The sequence below is a fragment of the Poecile atricapillus genome, chromosome 3 (genome assembly GCF_030490865.1).
Source record: "Poecile atricapillus isolate bPoeAtr1 chromosome 3, bPoeAtr1.hap1, whole genome shotgun sequence".
In the NCBI taxonomy this organism is placed as follows: domain Eukaryota; kingdom Metazoa; phylum Chordata; class Aves; order Passeriformes; family Paridae; genus Poecile; species Poecile atricapillus.
This window is the reverse complement of record NC_081251.1, coordinates 29,814,664-29,833,369: the sequence shown is the minus strand read 5'-3', so window position 1 is coordinate 29,833,369 and position 18,706 is coordinate 29,814,664. Positions and strand designations below refer to the sequence as shown.

Sequence of the window (18,706 nt, the reverse complement as noted above, 5' to 3'; positions counted from 1 at the left end):
AAAATAACCGTTTTGCGTCATGAAATTCAATACTCTGTTTAAAGCATCTGGTACCTTTAGTGCTGAGCAAGAAATTACATACACAGGCAACAGTACTGTAAAATTTCAGTTTCACCTGTGCTCTGTGAGAAACCCTTTGGTGCATAAAAAAATGTAAGGCCAGAAAAGAAAGAATCTGTACATTTACAGTATTAGTCCAGTTCCTGTCCCCTTATACATGTAAATGTTACCTGTCCCTGTTTTCTTCCCTAAAACACTTCTGCATTGTCTGTTATTACTTAGTGGTAGTACTACCCAAATACATGCTAAGTTAACACTTTGTGTAAAAGCAACACAACAAACGGTAGCTGGCCCAATGTCTTGATGTAGTCTGCTGACCAGACTACTATTCCAAGTGAAAAAACCTATGCTTTAAACAAGAACCAAATGAAGTTATCAGAAAACATAACGTACAAAAACTAAGAATCTTTCTTTAGTTTGTACTGACATGTTTCTGATGTTACGTAACAGTCATACAAACACTATTGGTCATTAAGGTGTAAGAACTTTATTAATAAAGTTTTCACCTGCTTTTATTTGTAGTTTTTTCCAAAATCCTACATTGATGTAATGCACGTCATTATTTAGCCTTTCATTAAAAAGGATTCAAGTTGAAGCTTTATAAGCCTACAATGAGCTTCCATTTAAATATGAAATATGAAATACAGGGTGCTATCATGTAGAAGATTCACAACATTAAAGAATGAGTGCATTATCAAACCACTCAGGAAGCCGGCAGCTGAACCAAATACAAAAGTGCCCTCGAGTGGCCAGTTTGTCCACACACAATATGCAGGGAAATAGCCTAAATGAAGACTATTCTGCTTTCGTTTAATAGGTTTTAAGTTTAGCTGCTATACGTAGTCTTCTTATTTCAGCAGACTTTTGACTTTATTTCTATGTATCTTCAACAAATGTTGACAATACTAAAATCAGTAATTTATCCTAAAGCAGTAGCAATTATAGAATACTAGTAGATGGATTTAAACACACAAATCAATTACTTGACATTTTTTAGAGGTCTGTTCTTGAAATAGAGAAAGGAGGATAAGAATACTAATGTACTATTAACAACACTTACCTATGAAAATTTTTGGAAGTTCTTATGGTTAACTGGCAATGCATTTTTAAAATTACTAAAGCGTCTCCTGTGCTGGTTTTGGTTGGTGTAGAGCTGATTTTTTTCACAGTGGCTGTGTTTTGGATTTGTGCTGAGTGCAGGGCTGATTAATTACAGAGATGTTTTTGTAATTGCTGGGCAGGACATACACAGAGCCATGGCCTTTTCTGCTTTTTGCACTGCCAGCCTTGTGAGGAAGTTGGGGCTGCATAGGAGGTTGGGAAGAGACACAGCCTGGACAGGTGACCCAAACTGACCCAAGGGATATTCCATATCAAATTACATCATGCTCAGTATATAAAGCGTGGGGAAGAAGGAGGAAGGGGGAGATTCAGAGTAATGCCATTTGTCTTCCTGAGTCACCATTACATGAGATGGCTGAACACCTGCCTGCCCATGGGAAGCAGTGAAGAATTAATTCCCTGTTTTGCTTTGCTCATGTGCATGGCTTTTGTTTTCCCTATTAAGCTGTCTATCTCAACACACAAGTTTTCTGGCTTTTACCCTTTTAAATTCTCTTCCCAATCCTGCTGGTGACAGAGTGAGTGAGCAGCTGCAAAGCACTTGGCTGCTGACTGGGGTGAAACCACAACACTCCCCAGTTCCACGCTGTAATACTGGACACCCATTACACATATTCAGAGTCCTATGTTTCACAAAACAGAGCAGTGGCTGGCTATGAAAGAAGCCAGTACTGCTCTTCTGTCAATATTGTGACCACACTCAGCACTCCTCCATCTCTTCAGTTACCATCCTAATTACAGGAATAGATGAAGCTTATGCATAAACCAGTTGTAGTTCTGAACATGTGCAGAGCTACAGACATTTGTAACATTTACACCAAACAGAGACAATTATACACTGTTCTGGGAAATACAGATATACTTTATAGACTTGAGAACAATTTCTTTTCCCCCAGCTCTAACCCAGAACATCCACACCTATTGTTGCCCACCTTTTTTTAGATTATTAATCTTCTTTCGATAATCACCTCTGTGAATTATTATAGACAGTCACCATGGCTTAGTTAAATGTTGGCACTGGATAAACAAAACAAATGCGTTCAATCTCTTTCTGAATTGCCCTCCATTTCTCCTGTCCTGCCTAAACAGCGTTTTCTGCATTTGTTCCAGGGAAAATTCTCTTTAGTGAGAATTTCCATGTACTTCAGAACAATACCTCCTTATCCCTTAAGTGGCTTGCTCTGCTGCATGCAAGATGATTTACATTTCCATGATCCATGTTAAATTGGCAAGGTAGTCACTAGAGATTTCATCTTTGGCAAAGTTTTGTTTACTTGGACATTGCAACTTGTAGCTATGTAGTCCAGCTGTGTGAAGTATTTCTTGAAGTATTTACGGAATTGGGGAAAACAAGAATCTGCGTGTGGGAGCTACTGGGAATGCAGCTGGCTTACTGAAAATCCAGTCTGGCTTCTCCAACGCCTTCATTTATTCCACTGCTTGGCAAAGTGTTGCTGCTGAAGGGCTGTCACTTGTGACACTGATACTGGGGCAAACAATATTTAACCTCTTCAGTAATGAACCATGCAGTGGGGCAGAGTACAGTTTTGAAACGGTACAGACAGAAGAGTGGTTGCTGTACTATATAGGTGTACTGCCATTCAGAGAACCACTGACAGGATGGGCCACCAGGAATCACTTGATGTTCAAAGGAAAGCATCAAGTCTTGCATCTGGGGAGGAACAACTCCATGCATCGGTATGGGTTCAGTACCTATTGGATGGAAAGCAGTTTTGCAGAGAAGGACATGGAGGTCATGGCACACAAGCTGGACACAACCTTGAACCATGGCCAATTCTGGGCTCACAAGTACAAGGAAGACAAGGGCACAGTGAGGCAAGTCCAGCAAAAACACACTAAGATGACTAGAGGACTGGAGCACCTTTCAGACAAGGAAAGGCTCAGGCAGTTCAAATTGTTTAGTCTGGAGGAAAGAAAACTGAGGGGTGGGGAATGAGCAGGGAACAAAGACTAAGGGAGACAGACTGTTGCCTGTGACATCCTAAAACAGGACCAAGAGGCACTGAGCATAAATTGAAACACAGGAAACTCCATTGAAACATAAGAATAAATTTATTTCCTTCTTTTATCATGGAGATGGTTGAATACTGGAACAGGTTGCTCAGAAAGGTCATGGGGTCTCCAGCCCTGGAGACATTCAAAACTCAGTTGTACGTGAGACTTAACAACCTGTTCTAGATGACCCTTATTTGGAGCAGGATGATGTCCTAGGGTTGCTTCCAACCCTAGCTATTCTGCAAATCTATTATTTAATCCATTCTAACAAAAGGACTTGAAAATAATTTACCCTCCTTTCCCTATCCCTGCTTTCAAGTCACAATTCTTGTAGGGTATTTCAGTGCTCCCCATTGATGCCTATCTTGACTAGCATATTTTAAAAACACTTCGTATCACTTAATTCCAAAGTTTTTCGCAGACCACAAAAAAACCCCAGTTGATTTACTGCACTTTTGGGACAGGTAACTGGTAACCACTCTCCCCACAATAACTATTGTATGCCTCTGAATCCTGGCTACTATAAACTGAAATGTTCACAGGCCCTTTCATACCCCAATTCGTACATCTTAAAGATACCTACCTAACATATTTTAGTGCAATAAGTGTATTACAGATTTAATCTCCTTTAAGATAACTTTCTGGAAAGAGTGCCATCACAATCTCTAAATGCACATGACATTTTAGCCAGTTGCCTAAGTTCATTCTTCGTAAATTATACACAATGTCTTAGGAAAACATGAAAAATGTAGACCCGTAATTCTTTTTCTTCAGTGAACTTAACAGTTACATGAAACTTCTGCTCCATACATAATTCACACCCTTTCTTAAACACAGAAACTTCGCTTCCTAGTCTCTAAACATTGCCAAGATGTGATAATATATTCCCACTTCATGCAGTGGAGTAGACTGTACCAGTTCATAATTTTTGAAAGTATTTGAAACCTACTTCAGCAGAATCATCATCCACCCTGAATAAGGCAATTCCTATATGCATTCTCCTACATATTTATTTTTATTAAAAGCTGAAGAGATTTTTTTATGATGATACATAGCTAATCTTTATCCTCACTCAACACAGTGATCTTACTGCTTCTCCTCATTACTTCAATGGCATAAGGGTCATGGTATTAGATAAAAAATAAACAACAGTTGAAGAAAGATTGTCTTTTTACAGGTTTTATTTTACATGAACAAGGAGGTGCTAATTTTTGTTTTTTAATTGGGAAAATATGACTGCTTCAAGCTTGATTTCCTGAATATCTGGACTTCAGTAAACTTTTTAACTTTGCAGCGTGTAGATAGGGTCAAATTCAATTAGGGTCGTGAACCAGAAAAAACTACTTCAGTCCTGTGTCTCAAGGAGTAACCCCATCAGCTCTTACTGCATATTCTAGAACAGTATATTCAAGATAGATTTTACTCTTTCTGGAAGCTTGGTTCTAAAAATCACACATTTCTTCTTTATTTATTGATAAACTGTAATCATCTACTTCAAAGCTGAAGTCCTCTAGGCCAGTAATTTTGGAAGATTCTTACTAACTCCACAAAACCTAACAAGAAGGATTTGCCACTTCTCTTGGCCACTAGATCATGAGCCTCATTATCAACTGTTCCTCCACAAAACCAGTTGCATAGCTCTAGTAAGTATTTGGGACTCAATACAGAGATAGTCAAGATGAATACTCTGTTCAGATATTATTTTCATAAAACCCCACACTCCAGAGCATTTCTCCACTGCTCATATTTTCCTCATTTTTATTTACTGCAACCATTCTGAAAAAGTCCATCAAGTCATTACTTAAGCATACAAGCTCAGGTTCCTGGGGAAAGGTGTTTGTGTAATTGTATGCTGTACTCTTTTAAGAGTGTTCCAAGATGCAATAAACTAAAGGAGCATCAGCAATTTAATGAGAGTCCAAAGCAAACAAAAGGTTGAACAGTGTTCAGGACTAAGATGGCTGTAGACTAAACTGTTCTGCACACTTTACCTCTTAGTTCTAGGATTGCAGTGTACAAAAAAACCCTATGACAAATATAAAAGGATTTGCATATGCTTGAAAGTGATGATCAAGTACAATTTTGAAGTGGATTGATATTCCCAGTTTCATGCCTGTACTACCTGAAGGACAGTTTTACCAAAATCACCTCTTGCTACTTGACCTATGGTAACTGTCTGCTGTTAACTACAGAAGCAATGCAAGCTCCCACTCTTTTTTAGAAGCTTTCAAGAATAGATGAAGTCAAATAGACAGCATATTGCACTGGAAACTGTTCTTGTTACTGTATCTTAGGTGCACCATTTATCAAGATGCCCTAACTGTTTCACTGCTATGTGAAGACTGATTTATTGGATTCTAATCTATACTTTACATCATTCACAGCTTATGTATGCCTAAAAATCCAGAATGAGGTCTGGCAGAAAATTAATTCTAGGACAACAGTATTATGCTGAAGATATTTAAAATACGTTTACTTGCTAACAGCTCTTACTGCTCCTAAGCTGATTACTCAAAGAACAAAACCAGTTCTTTCCAATAAACAATACCACACTGCATGTGTTATTCACAGGACAAACATACATAGATTATTCCAGGGTTTCAGCCCCTCAAGTCTTTCCGTAAATTAGCCACAAGCCTGCACTGAGTCTAAGAAAATGAGAGTAATATTTACTGATAACACACTTAAAACTGATGAGTAAATTGTATCACACCTTTAGTCCTGAATAGTGATACAGAACAAGCATCTCACATTTTTCCAAAAATGATGGATCAGAAAACTTAGAGGTAGTATGCATTTTAGTAGATTTAAAAGATTTTTAAAGTCAAGTTGCTTTTAGCCAGCATTAGATTTTAATGTACATTTGACTTCTACTTAAATGCATTATTCTATTTAAAATGTAATTAGCCAATAAAATAACAGATGCTTTTTTTTTCCCACAGCTTTATCCTTCATCACTTTTCAGTGAACCATGACAAAAATAATTTTTCATATTTGCATATTTTAGTCTGCATGTTTGATGGCATTACTGGCCTCTGTACAAGCTAATTTTGTTATTATACTGTGCAACTGTAAAAATCAAACTTAGTAATACACCAGCCTTTTCTGAAAACAAAAGACCTTCTATGCTTAAGAACAATAAGGTAAAAGATTTGCAAAAAAAGACATTTGTAACTCATTGTAACAAATGAATCCTGACAGTCAAAAATTGAACCTTGACATTTACTCCTGGGCTTCAACACACAGAATACATTTAGAGAGATGTACAGGTAGACAAACATGAAAAGCTTATGAATCCACCAAAATCACATTAAGAGAAATATTGTACGGCATTTTTAAAATAAGCTAATCAAAACACCTTTTATGCTAAGGGAAGCTTTCACCACAAGCAACTTGCAAGGGTGGATGAAATCTGGGAAAGTCCCTAAAATTTTCACATGCCAGTGAAATTACCACATAAAGTGACCCTTAGGCATTGCAACCCTCTTTCTGCTCTTCTGTATCACCTGCTTATACCTAGAAGGGATTCATTTTACCAAAAGACAATATATGTATGCACCTCTAAATTAAATTAGTCCTAATCCAAGCTGAAGGCATTTCCATTTCAGAAGTGATAGCTAAAAGTGTGCTAAAAAGCTCATGTGTCCCACCAGGAATACTAGTTTTGATTAAAAATAAGGCACAAAGTGCTCTTTGCAAAAGTAAGTAGCGTAAAGAAATTTTCCAGAAGAGCTTGTTATGGTACGGCACTGACACCGCATGGGAACAGTTCACAAGAACTGTTTTCATTCACTATAATTCATCAAAGTGTTGTACTAGCAAGTGCTTTGATGCTACCAAAACATTTGGTGGGAGCTGAAGGCTACAAGCAGGAAACTCCTCCTTTCTCCACAGCTGCCCCCCAGTTCCCAGGGAATTTCATTCACCTTCTTAAGCAGAGTAGAGAGGGAAGGTGGCTCAGATGTCATTAGGACTGCAAAACAAAAGCTTTAAAAACTGTCACCAACCCCCTGCACTGAGGCATGGAAACATGCACTCCTGTCTCATTCCATACTCCTCAAACTTCCCACAGACCCCCACATGCTGGAAGCATAGGGTAACCTCCCCTCTTCCCTGTCAACAGTAGCCAGAAGCAGAAATGCAGAGTACCAGACAAGCAGGATGGAGGTGACCACGTGAGCTGGGCCAGGGTCAGAGCCAGGGAGGATAATCCAGCACAAGCATCAGACAATGACTGCAGGTGCTGCACTAGTCGAGCTCATTTACTGTTGTGTACTGTCAAGATCTGCAATAACTGTGACTACAGATTGTCCACCTCAAACCTGATGCCTTGTGCTCTTGAGGAAACACTGGTGACTCTGAATGTGCACAACTTATCTATTGCTAAAACACTGTATGCTCAGATTTTGTTCCCAGAAAGATTATGCCATTTACACTAGTCAATGAAAGAAAGGGCCGAGTAGGAAGAAAGTGCTCAGCAGTACAATGTATCTCTTCAGCTTGTCTGGATCCTATTCTTGCTGCTATGACAGCTAAGTGACTCATCTTACTCTGCAATATGATAAAGCAAAATCTGATTACTCCTTCAAGCTTATTAAGGTAGGAGTGTACTGCTACATTAGACACCAAGGCTCTCTGTTCAGAAAGATTTTGAATGTCCTTAGAACTATTTTAAGAAGTATAATTTTAAACTCTTCTTCCTACTTTCTATTTTGTAATAAAAGTAAATAAGGGTAACCAGTTTGCAATTCAAACATTTATATTTTATATATTAAGAGAGAAGAAATCTTCCCCCATTTCAACAGTACTTAATGAAATACCCTTCTGTATTTCCCAGGTTTGCTTTTTTTTACCCTTCTGAAATTAAACCATCATTCAAAGATCCATTTTCTCAAATGGGAAATGTAGCATAACTCTCGTGCTTTACACCTACAGTTGCACTTGTCAAAGTTCACTGCCTATTAAGGCAAAGTAGTAAAGCTACGTCTTAGGCCATACTTAAATAAAGCAGGTACAGAGCTATGCATATCTAAGCATAAATACAACTATATAAAGAAAAATGTATGAACTAGATGATATAGTCCAGAAATAGATGCACCAAAAACCAACCAAACAAAACCTAACAAGACTCTGAACTTCAGTAAAGACTCCAATTCTCAGAACTCCTTTGCCAGAGAAGCACTCACCAACTTAGAGTAGTGAACACACAGCTACAGGATTTAACAGCCGGCTCATTGTACTGCCTGTGTTTGCTACTAGTGCACCTCACCACAAGCAACAGTTCGCAATTTAGCAGAAAAGGGCTGAAAACATGCTAGGATTTCTCATCAAGGTTTACAGAGAATGAGGGAAGACCATGCCACCAGAATTAGTAATCCTTTCTTACCCCTGTAACATGGAAAAAGGTAAATAAAAAAGACTCAAATGAAACTGTTAAAGAACTGCCCATGAGTGAAAAACACAATATAAAGGGTCATAAATAAGCTACCCATTGGATCACAATGCTTTGCAGATGTAAATATAATAGACAATGTAGGTAAAATTTATGGAACCTAGGAAGAGTCTTCAAAAGACAGAAGAAAGCACTTAGCTCTGAGTCAAAAGGTTTCCAACTGTAAAAGACATTTTAACATGCATAATGTTTGCTACATTTATCTTACATAGCTTTCAAAAAAGAAAAGCGACAATTATTGGTTAAAATGTTTACTTACATTGAAGGCATTAGCTGCATTTTTATCATAATATTTCTTCTTTTCATACTTATCCCTGATGAAAAATTCCACAGCTCTGGAAGTAGCTAGTTTAAGGAAAATATACATTCATATAAATAGTAACATCAACCTAAAAGCTCATTGGTTATCCAAATTAAAAAACTACACCTGATTCATCTAATTTTGTATTTTTAAAACAGCAGGACAAATCACTCCACACAGAACAACTACTGCTGCAGTGCCCAAAGTGAGCTTCTTAGTACTACACAAAATTAAGCAGTTTAATCTCTGAAGAAAACAATATGAGACAGATAGAATATAAGTAACTCAGTGTTCCACAGTTAGAACATTTTCACCTGGTATTTATCATTTACATGGCTGTAGTATTGAAAATACTTGAATAATGGTACTTTTAAATAGTAAACAGTTATAGTTTACCATCTTAACATGTGAAAAAATACTTTCTCTTCATAAAAAAGGTGAAATGTATGTACCTGTTCTATGACTTGTACATTGTATCATTAATCAAATGCTGATCATTAACACTTCTCTGAGACCACTAAGTCCTGCATGACAGTCTGCTGTTAAAACAAGCATCCCTGTGGAAGGGGAAAAAAAGCCAAAACAACTAGTGGTAAAAAGATACTGAAGCAAAGACGGAAATAGCAGCAAGCATATTGCTGTAGAAAACCAGAACTGACACTCGATAGCTCAAATGCAAAAAGGAAAGCCAGTTGTTTTCCTTAATTATTCTCTCAGCTTCGTAAAGCAGCTCATCCAAAGCAGTGCGAATACTTTAATTTCAGTAAAGCTGATTCTCTAGGATCTGAAGAATAAATTTTAACTACTTCACCCAGCAATGTGATTATCCATTCAAAAACTGATATTGCAACTGTGGGAGCTCAGACTCACTGCCTCAAATTTCCAAAGCAATTTTTCCTCAATCAATTGAAAGATACTCTTAGCTTCACACCCTATGTCCTAAGATTAACACTGAATTCAGAGCGCTCAGTCCCTTCATTCTGTGCATCAAATTATATTGTCAAAAATCATAGTTTCAAACAGTATGCAAGTGCCACCTGAAGACAGTTTCATAAAAGTTACAAAAATCAAAACACTGCTTTCTACCTCCTTCCAAATATATATAAATTGTAAAGGGCATCCTGAGCACTTTGAAGGTACAACTGTCTTAGTTCTAATAGTGCAAAAAATTATTCACTGGAAAAAACATTTTTCAACAGGAAACTAAAGGTGCCATACAAAAAAAAAATCACAATGATTCTAAAAGTTAGCTTCTATGTTACAGCATCCCTGCCAAGTACAAGGGAAAGAAAAAAATGCTTAGAAAGGTCACTCTTGTGATTAAGAAGCAGAAATGAGGAGGGATCTTTAGCAGGAGACTTTGGGCAGATCTTAAACACACATTTCTCCTGTGTCTCCACTTTACTACTTTAAAACTAGAATTATATTATAGTGGTACAGGAAGTTAAATACTATTACAGATGAACATATACAAAATTGATCATCACATACAAAATATTTTCAACATTTATCCAAAAGAATGTTCAGAATATAAGAATACTCACAAGCAAAACACTGACAATATACTAAACTGATTTTGTAGTAATACAATGGGCAAAGAAAAAAGGCAAAAAACATCCATAACACAACAGCTTGCCATGAATGCCAAGTAGGTAAGTAGCTGCCAAAGTTATAGGAAAATCAGAAAATGTTGGAATTACCTCTTCTGGCAGTACAGTGTTAATAAAAAAAACACAGGCAATGAAATATATTCAGTTGACTAAGTCCACCAGTTAGAAACTAACAGCTATTCAAAAGGGTATGTAATTAATTCAAAGCATGCAGTGTGAAAAAAGTAATTATTTTGAAAGTCTAAAAATTAGACTTTTGGTCTGATCTGACAAGAAAAGCTTAAAGCATTATTACTTCTCCTGCAGTAGCTCCAGTGCATTTAAGTTAGCTGCAGAAAAACAAAACATACATCTTCAAGATCCATTTTTGAGTAAGTTTTAATCAAAATATTTTCATCATATGGCTAAAATAAAGTTCTAGAATATTACACCTGCAATACTATGGTGCTATCTGGTTCCATTTCTTTCTTATTAGGATATATGTTTAATTCAAAAGCTACTAGAATATGAAAAAATATCTGTTTTGCTCAAGTACATTTTATAATGAGGAGTCTAACCCTTCAAAAAAAAAATCCTCTGTCATAACATATCAAGTGTAGTATCTAATAAACAGAAGAACCAGAATCACCTTTGCATATAGCAAATCTAGATCAAGTTACAACTAAGTCTGTTTATCAGCACTGGTAGCTGGGGAAAGACTCAGCTTACTTAAGAGTAGGTGTTTAGGATCTCATTATAATTAAAGAATTACAGTAAGATCAGGTGAAGCAAATCCTACCTGTGGAGTAACTTCACGAAATCAAGAAAAAACTTCAGATCTAAGTTAATGCTACTGTATATTATCCTAGTGATTCAGTCAAGGTATTTAGTGAGAAAAGTTATTTATTGCCAGCAGACGGTTTTTCTTCCAGCCCTTCCCGTCCAGGTACATAGTGAAAATCACACACACAACTGGTGGCCCTCAGACTGCTCGGGTTTATTTATGCATTCCCATGTTAGTCACCTAGAGAAAGATGCTTACTCCATGCTTCACTGGAGTATGATGCAATAGCTTATTTTACTTTACCATTCAGCTCATTATTTCCTGATCAAATGCCTCTAAACTTCAGATGGCAGTTACTCAAGATAAAGAAAATATTCAGGAGCTTTCCAGTATCAATAACTTCCTACATACAGGCAATTTATGAAGCCACCTCTTCTAAAAGCAAAAATAAATGGTGCTTGCTCAGTCTCATGAAGTAGATTTGCTATGACTGAAGCAATTTAAATCTTTTCTGAACTGTTCTCAACTTCCACTGCCATTTCTTATACAACAATATCAATGAAATAAATAACATAAGCTGACAAACGTAGCAGTTCCTTGAAACAGTCATAACATCTCAATAGCATTAAAAGTAATTTCAATGTGAAAGCCAAAACAAAAAGGATACTGATCTGTTTGAGGTCTTCGGAAGTTCTCTGGCAGATTAGCTTCATAGAGTAGTCTTGCTTTAGTATTTCCCATTTCCTGCATGCACTAGGGAAAAGTGGTAGAAAACAGTTAGCTCATGTCCATCGATACTTTAAACTCTGAAATGGTCAGGATGCTACTGGAGTGCTTAAATGACATTACAAGTTTTTAACTTGGAGACCTCCCCGTTGCCATATGTCTTGGGAGACATGACCACGGCACAGGAGGGCTGCCTGCCCAGACTTGATGGACAAAGCCAGCAACATTGACGCTGTTTGCAGTGTAAACTAACCCATCCATGGAAAGACAAGCTTTGATCTCTCAGGATGGCTCTTCAGACCAGGAAGACAAAGAGTAATAAAATTTGCCTGATGGCAGGAAGAGGCTTCTGGAGCATACCTGGAAGAGTCAATGCTTGAGACACCAAAATAATACAACCGGCATCACACATATGTGACTGCTACTGTCCTGCCCTTTACTAAAAAGGCTTACAACACTTTTTCTATAAAATTACCAAAAGTAGTTTTCGGAGTCCCTGAGGCAAGGTAGACTACCTCTAAAATGATATAGAAATGAGAGGTAAGCCAACTTCTGAAGTGAATTTTATGAACTTAGGCTCACTACAGTAGACATATGATACATGAAAATCCTTTCAGAAGTACTCCTGACATCCTTTCCAAATTGTAAACATGTTTGAAGATATTTTACCTGTATTTGCTCTGGTGTCCATTGATCCAAGTTGACAGACTTGACCCTTGATATATGAACCCCAAGATTTCGATGTATTCCAGCACATCTGATGCAGATAAAAACACCAGTGTTCCAAGAAGCCCATCTTGGTCCTAAAAGGAATGGGGAAATAAAACAATTATTTTCAAAATTCCATATCCTGTGAAGATTTTCTCTGGCATAATTCTATACCAACAATGTGGATGAACAGGCTTGCATAAAAGCTTACCTCTGCTTCTCCTAAATATCTATCACTTTAAACAATTTCCTTTGTTAACATTTTTATTCAGATTTCTACTTCTAAATAATGTCACAAAACATTAACTGGTCAGATGTGTCTAGAAAGTTGTATGTTGTGTCCACTTCCCCACCTCCAAAACAACACAACAAACTTTCTAAAGCTGGCTTACTAGCAACAAAATTTTTGCTTTTATCTTGAATAATCTTTATAGCTATGCCTCAGATGAAGCATCAACAGAAATCAATAGAAGTTGCTCCTTTTTCTCCATTTAAAATCTTTTTAGGACATGCATCTGTACTTAATTTGAAATCAAATGCAGGGCAATCTTATATTAATGCAACAAATACCTCACATAGTACAGACTACAACAGTAGCATGCAAGCTCTTAGGAAGTGATTATACAGAGATTTGCAAAACCAATGGATAAAAATATCCATCTAAGAATGGTGGAAAACTGAGTATGTTCAGTATCCTTAATTTCTAAACTATCATTCACAGCCAAATTGATTTGCTAACAGAATATTTATTAACCACCATTGCTTCTCAGCTGTGCTGGTATATTGAGACAGAGTATGCTGGTCTGAATTATCACAGTGACACTTAGGATTTTTCACTTGAAGCTACTATTCATTCTCTAACGAAACACATTTATATAATTTTACTCCAGCCCTGTACATCACCACTGTTAAAAATACTACTTTGAAATCCATCTAGTTCTGAGCTCTAAGGAGTTCACAGATTAAATAATTACCATCAAAAAGCAAGAAAGCACACTGAAGAGTTGGAAAACATTTCAGGCAATTATGTTCTGCTTCTGTGCGACGCATGTGCACCTAGACAACTCCTGCAACTGCAGTTGTTTGCATTTCAGTATCAATATATTGTATGAACACTTTACTGGGACCTATAAAAGAGCTTTATGCTTTCCTCTCCTGATCTTTAGCTTCGAATTGTTTGACAGTCTGCTGGTTTGACCCAGCAAACATCCAGAGCTGCTCACTCACTCTCCTCTCCTACAGGACAGGGAGAAAAGAGCAGGAAGGTGAGAAGACTTGCAGACTGAGATAACAGTTTTATTAAGTGAAGAAAAAGCGGGGAAAAAAAAGAAAATAAAGGATCTGTTCATTACTTCCCATGGCCAGGCAGCTGTCCAACCACTTCCTAGAAAGCTGCACTTCAGCACTCGCAACACTTCTTTTGGTCACCACCCTATGACCAAGATTGTCCTTTCTTCCTTTCCTTGAGCATTTGTTGCTTTATCACGTGGCATAGAATGGTCAATTAGAGTCAGCAGACATAGCAGCTGTACTTCCTGCCCACCCACACTCAGCCTTTAAAAGCTGGGGAACGGAAGGAGAAAAGAAAAGATCTGAGAGTGTTCAAGCAGTGCTCAAGCAGTAGCCAAAACAAGGAAGCAGGAGAAATCCTTTCAGTTGACTCCATTCTTTGGAATTGGTGTTTGAGAATCCCCAGACACATTCACAGATACCCATATTTGCTGCAAGAAGCATTACTCTTACTAGTGGAAATACTGGCAATATTTTGGTTAATTACCTTGTTTTAATTTATCTTTTTCAATATTTCAAAAAGTCAGAGCACTTGATGCCCACTGTTTGGCCTTTAAGACCACAATCATTAAAATGACTGGCAGTTTTCAAGTGCTACTATCATAAAATTAGATTTCAAGGGTCAAAAGATCTAGGAATTACTCACCAAAACGAACACATCTTTTTCCACATGGCAATTTTATGTTACAGCTACTACTAGTCAGATAAGAATGGTCAGATTGTTTGTACTGTGTCTTAAATACTTCAACAACTAGCAACCTATTGACTCACCTTTTTATTTCCCTCTATAAAAAACTCACTCTTACACTTGGTAGATTTATATTACAGGAAGACCTCACTTAAAATTTATACCACTTTTAGTTTTAGTGCTCCAGGATAGAGTTTTGCAGGTCATTTGCCTCAACCTATTAATCATGTTTCAGCTGAAATAGTGCACCAGAAGAAACTTAATAAAAAAGCCTTCTTAGCCACTACACTAAGGTAGATCAAGTACCTCAGTTTATGCAAAAGATTAATTCAGTCATGACAGTTTAGAAACAGATAAGAAAGTCTTGTATACCCAACAGCTTCTTCAGTTTTTCCCCTGAAGTGTCCCATGTGTCTTTTAAAAACTGGAGCCAGTTATGATCAGGTTACTACAGAGACAGAAGGTCTATATATAGGTCTATACTTAACAATAGTACCTGTCTGCTGTCCAGGTTTTTATCCCTATAGGGTGTTTATACAACCATTATGAACTTTTTACTATAGATGAGTTTGTACAACTACACATCACATGAGTTTCCTATTCTTCAGGTACTGCCTCAGCTATGAGATCCCAGATAGGCAAAATCTACATTAATGAGACAAGACTGGAAGGAGGATTTGACATGACTGAAGTCTAAAACTGAGAGAGATTATTAACCTTGTAGTTAAAGTATTACAATTGAAACTTCGTTAACAAAACGTAAGACAACTTTTGAAGTAGATGGTTTTCCCCTGGAAAAGAGCAGTTTCCCAAAAGCTCCAATTTCATTAATTTGTGCTTCTTTATGAAATAAATTTGGGAAATCAAATATATTTAAGCAATGAAGGAATAAATTAAACAGCGGCATAACAGGCAAACCTGAGGCCAGACAAAAATATTCAAGCGTAACCTCTGAATTTAATTCTGAGTAATGATAATATGCAATATTAAACACTTCAAATGAAAAATGTTTTCACTAATCCAAATCAATCATAGCCACACTTAAACACTAGGCAAGAAAAGTCAGAAAATATTTTCTGTGTGTGCATCAAACCAACTATGCTTGACTTAACCAAACAGTCAACTAGAGTCTAGGCTGCAAACCTTTTTGTGTGAAAAATGTTTAACAGTAATTCAGAGTGCTTAAATAAAAAATTTACAGTTTTGTCAATTCTGTATGAAGTCAGGATCCTTATTTCTGTACACAATAAATATTTTGCACTAATAGAAATATTTACAGGTTTTTGTTGGGTCCTTAAAGGTTTGATTTCCTTTACAAAAATTTTCAGGACTAACTTGGTTTAACTGCTGTATGGTACATTTGCTAGCCAATTAAGAAGACGGATATTTGGTTTCAGAAATGAAGATTGGACATCAAGAATCTTGATGACTGCTCTCTTATACTATTTAAAATACTTTTACATATCGTTAGTAATACTATCTTACCTAACAAGAACTGCACTATACACTGCAACTTCAGTCAGCCAATAATAACATGAAACACTTGTCATGTTTGACATAAGTTTTAATAGAATTGTAATTTTATTCTTCTGAAAGCCATTTGATTTTTTACTAGAAGTGCCAATGTGCACTTCAGCAGCTTGCTGCACCACTCCAATATAAAAATACACTTGAAGTTACTTCAGTCATCTAAGATAACTGCTCGAAAATATTTTCAGTATCATTCATCCTTTACTAAAGTTAATTTAGGAAAAAAGCCACAGGACTGAAAATGACCAATATTTATACTAGACTACATACTAGAATACTGTGAAGTCCCTGGAACACTGCCCAGCTGAATAAAGCAAAAAACTTCAGCAACCCTAAGACAGATTGCTGCTTCCAAGATAAGAATCAAATTTTTTCTTCTTCACTCTAAACTTTCTTTTCCCTATTTCTATATATTGTCTACTGGTTAGACTGAAATTCCCATTTCAGTTCTTAGCAGGTGGCTGTGAAGGTGTGTGCTGTCTTCCAGAGAAATCATGACAAGATTTTGAATGCATTAGGTCATATACAAGTTAAGGAATCCTTAAAATACTGAGTCTGTTTTTTTTAAGCCCACAAGGTTTATTGTGTGTATTTAGTCTTACTGAGAACTGTAATTTAATTGCCTTCATAAAAATGAGTGATTAATTTTGACTGGAAATTTAAACACAGCACAAGTGAAAGTTTCTTGAAAGAGCTAAACAAAGTATTTGAGCCATCATAGCTTCACAAAAATTAATTTGGAGTCTTGGCTATTACATGTTAAATGGCAAACATCAAGCAACATTTCCCAATACTGGACTTGGCTGGGACGGAGTTAATCACCTGCACTGCAGCTCCTACGGAGATGTGCTTTGGATTTGTGACCAAAAGAGTGCTGCTAACAGTAATGCTTTGGCTACAGCTCGACAGTGCTTGCACAGAGTCAAGGACTGCCTTTCCATTCCCACCCTGCAGGCAGGGAGTGGGCAAGACACCAGGAGGGGACAGGCAGTGACATCAGACCCCAACGGACCAAAAAGACATCCCAAATATATGTTAGAATTCAATCAGGTGCATAGAAACAGAACTAACTGGGACATATTCATAGTATTTAAGGAGTACTTTATTAGAGACCATCTGGGCTCCAAGAACAAAATAAATATGTAGCCACCAAGAAACAATATAGCCTGTTAAAACTTTAAGTTTTTAGAGGTTTTAGATAACTCTTGAATTTAAGAAAAAATCTGGAGAGTTTATTTCCATTTACAGTAGACTTCCATGCCAGTACAGTTATTGTACAGAACCAACATTCTCCCTACTCGCAGATACTCGCTGTATCTACAGCTACTAAAAAGTTGTGAACATTTCAAAAACCAACTTCAGCTGTTTAAAACTTAAGCAATAAAGAGCCTGAAAGCAATTTACATAATTTTAGATAAAAGTCTTCAGATAAGTTGATTTCAAGCCAATTTTTAAATTGCTGAAAGTTATCCAATCTCACATGCCATTCTTTCATTCTAAAGTGCACATCAAAGTGTGAATTTTGTGAAAAAGGCATCATTTTTACATATTCTCTGGTGAGGCAAAAGCTTTTCTCTCAACACATTTCAAAATCTTTCCCACTTTTCCCTCACACATTTCTTTTTTCAGGATGCAATTTTTGATGACAAATCTCTCCATATTATTTAAACTGGACTCATACCTCACAAGTGCTTAATGTATGTGCACGTACTCCCAAATACCACTTTCTTTGTCCCCATTAAGTCACTCAGTAAGGAGAGTGTTCTGCTCCACTATTTTAGAAAGAAGCTGATTGAAGAAGCCACAATAAAAACTCACACACTGCTGACAAACTCTCCTAATGCACTTCTACACAATACAGCCATCTATTTGTGAGTTCAGCTGACGTACATATTTGGGCAAGAGTAATGACAGGAATTGTAATGCTGAAGCTGGTATAGTGCATTTTCAAAGGAAACAAAATACAAAGTACATTAGTGTTTGTATGTCCAAGATTTAAGTTTTACTCCAACTGCTCAAGTTTTATTTTGCATGAGCATGAGCATAGTACTGCACCAAATATAAAACAAGGCTTACACTACACGGTTCATTTAAAATGCTGAGGAAAAAGTATTTTTATCAGCACTACAAAAAATGTGAAAGCCTCATAAACTAACTGCATATGAATCTAAGGAGTCAATACAGTGTCAAACATTATTTCAGTGCTCCATTTACTTAGTTTAAAAATCTTTTAACTGTTTTCAACATCTCAGTCAACACTCCATCCTCTACTCAGCTTCCACCTGTTGCAACATCCACCATCATTAAGAAATTAGTGAGAAATGTTATACGTGATCAGGCAAGACTGGGCTAGAGTAGGAGAACCTGTCATACAAACATGCTAGGAAAAAAACAACAAGAAAGACGACAGACGGACAACAGACAGATGGACGACAGACAG

At 36.8% G+C, this 18,706-nt stretch overlaps 1 protein-coding gene across 4 annotated transcripts in view; it reads right to left on the bottom strand.

Annotated features, from left to right (window-relative positions):
- Positions 1-18,706, bottom strand: part of SMAP1 (small ArfGAP 1) — an 89,568-nt gene that overhangs the window by 51,411 nt on the left and 19,451 nt on the right. For all 4 annotated transcript variants that reach the window (XM_058833855.1, XM_058833857.1, XM_058833853.1 and 1 more), the window contains exons 2-4: positions 12,720-12,853; positions 11,992-12,077; positions 8,910-8,985 (exon numbers count right to left, since the gene is read on the bottom strand). In XM_058833855.1, the coding sequence (XP_058689838.1) occupies positions 8,910-8,985; positions 11,992-12,077; positions 12,720-12,853 (296 nt within the window). The remainder of the gene's footprint in view (positions 1-8,909; positions 8,986-11,991; positions 12,078-12,719; positions 12,854-18,706) is intronic.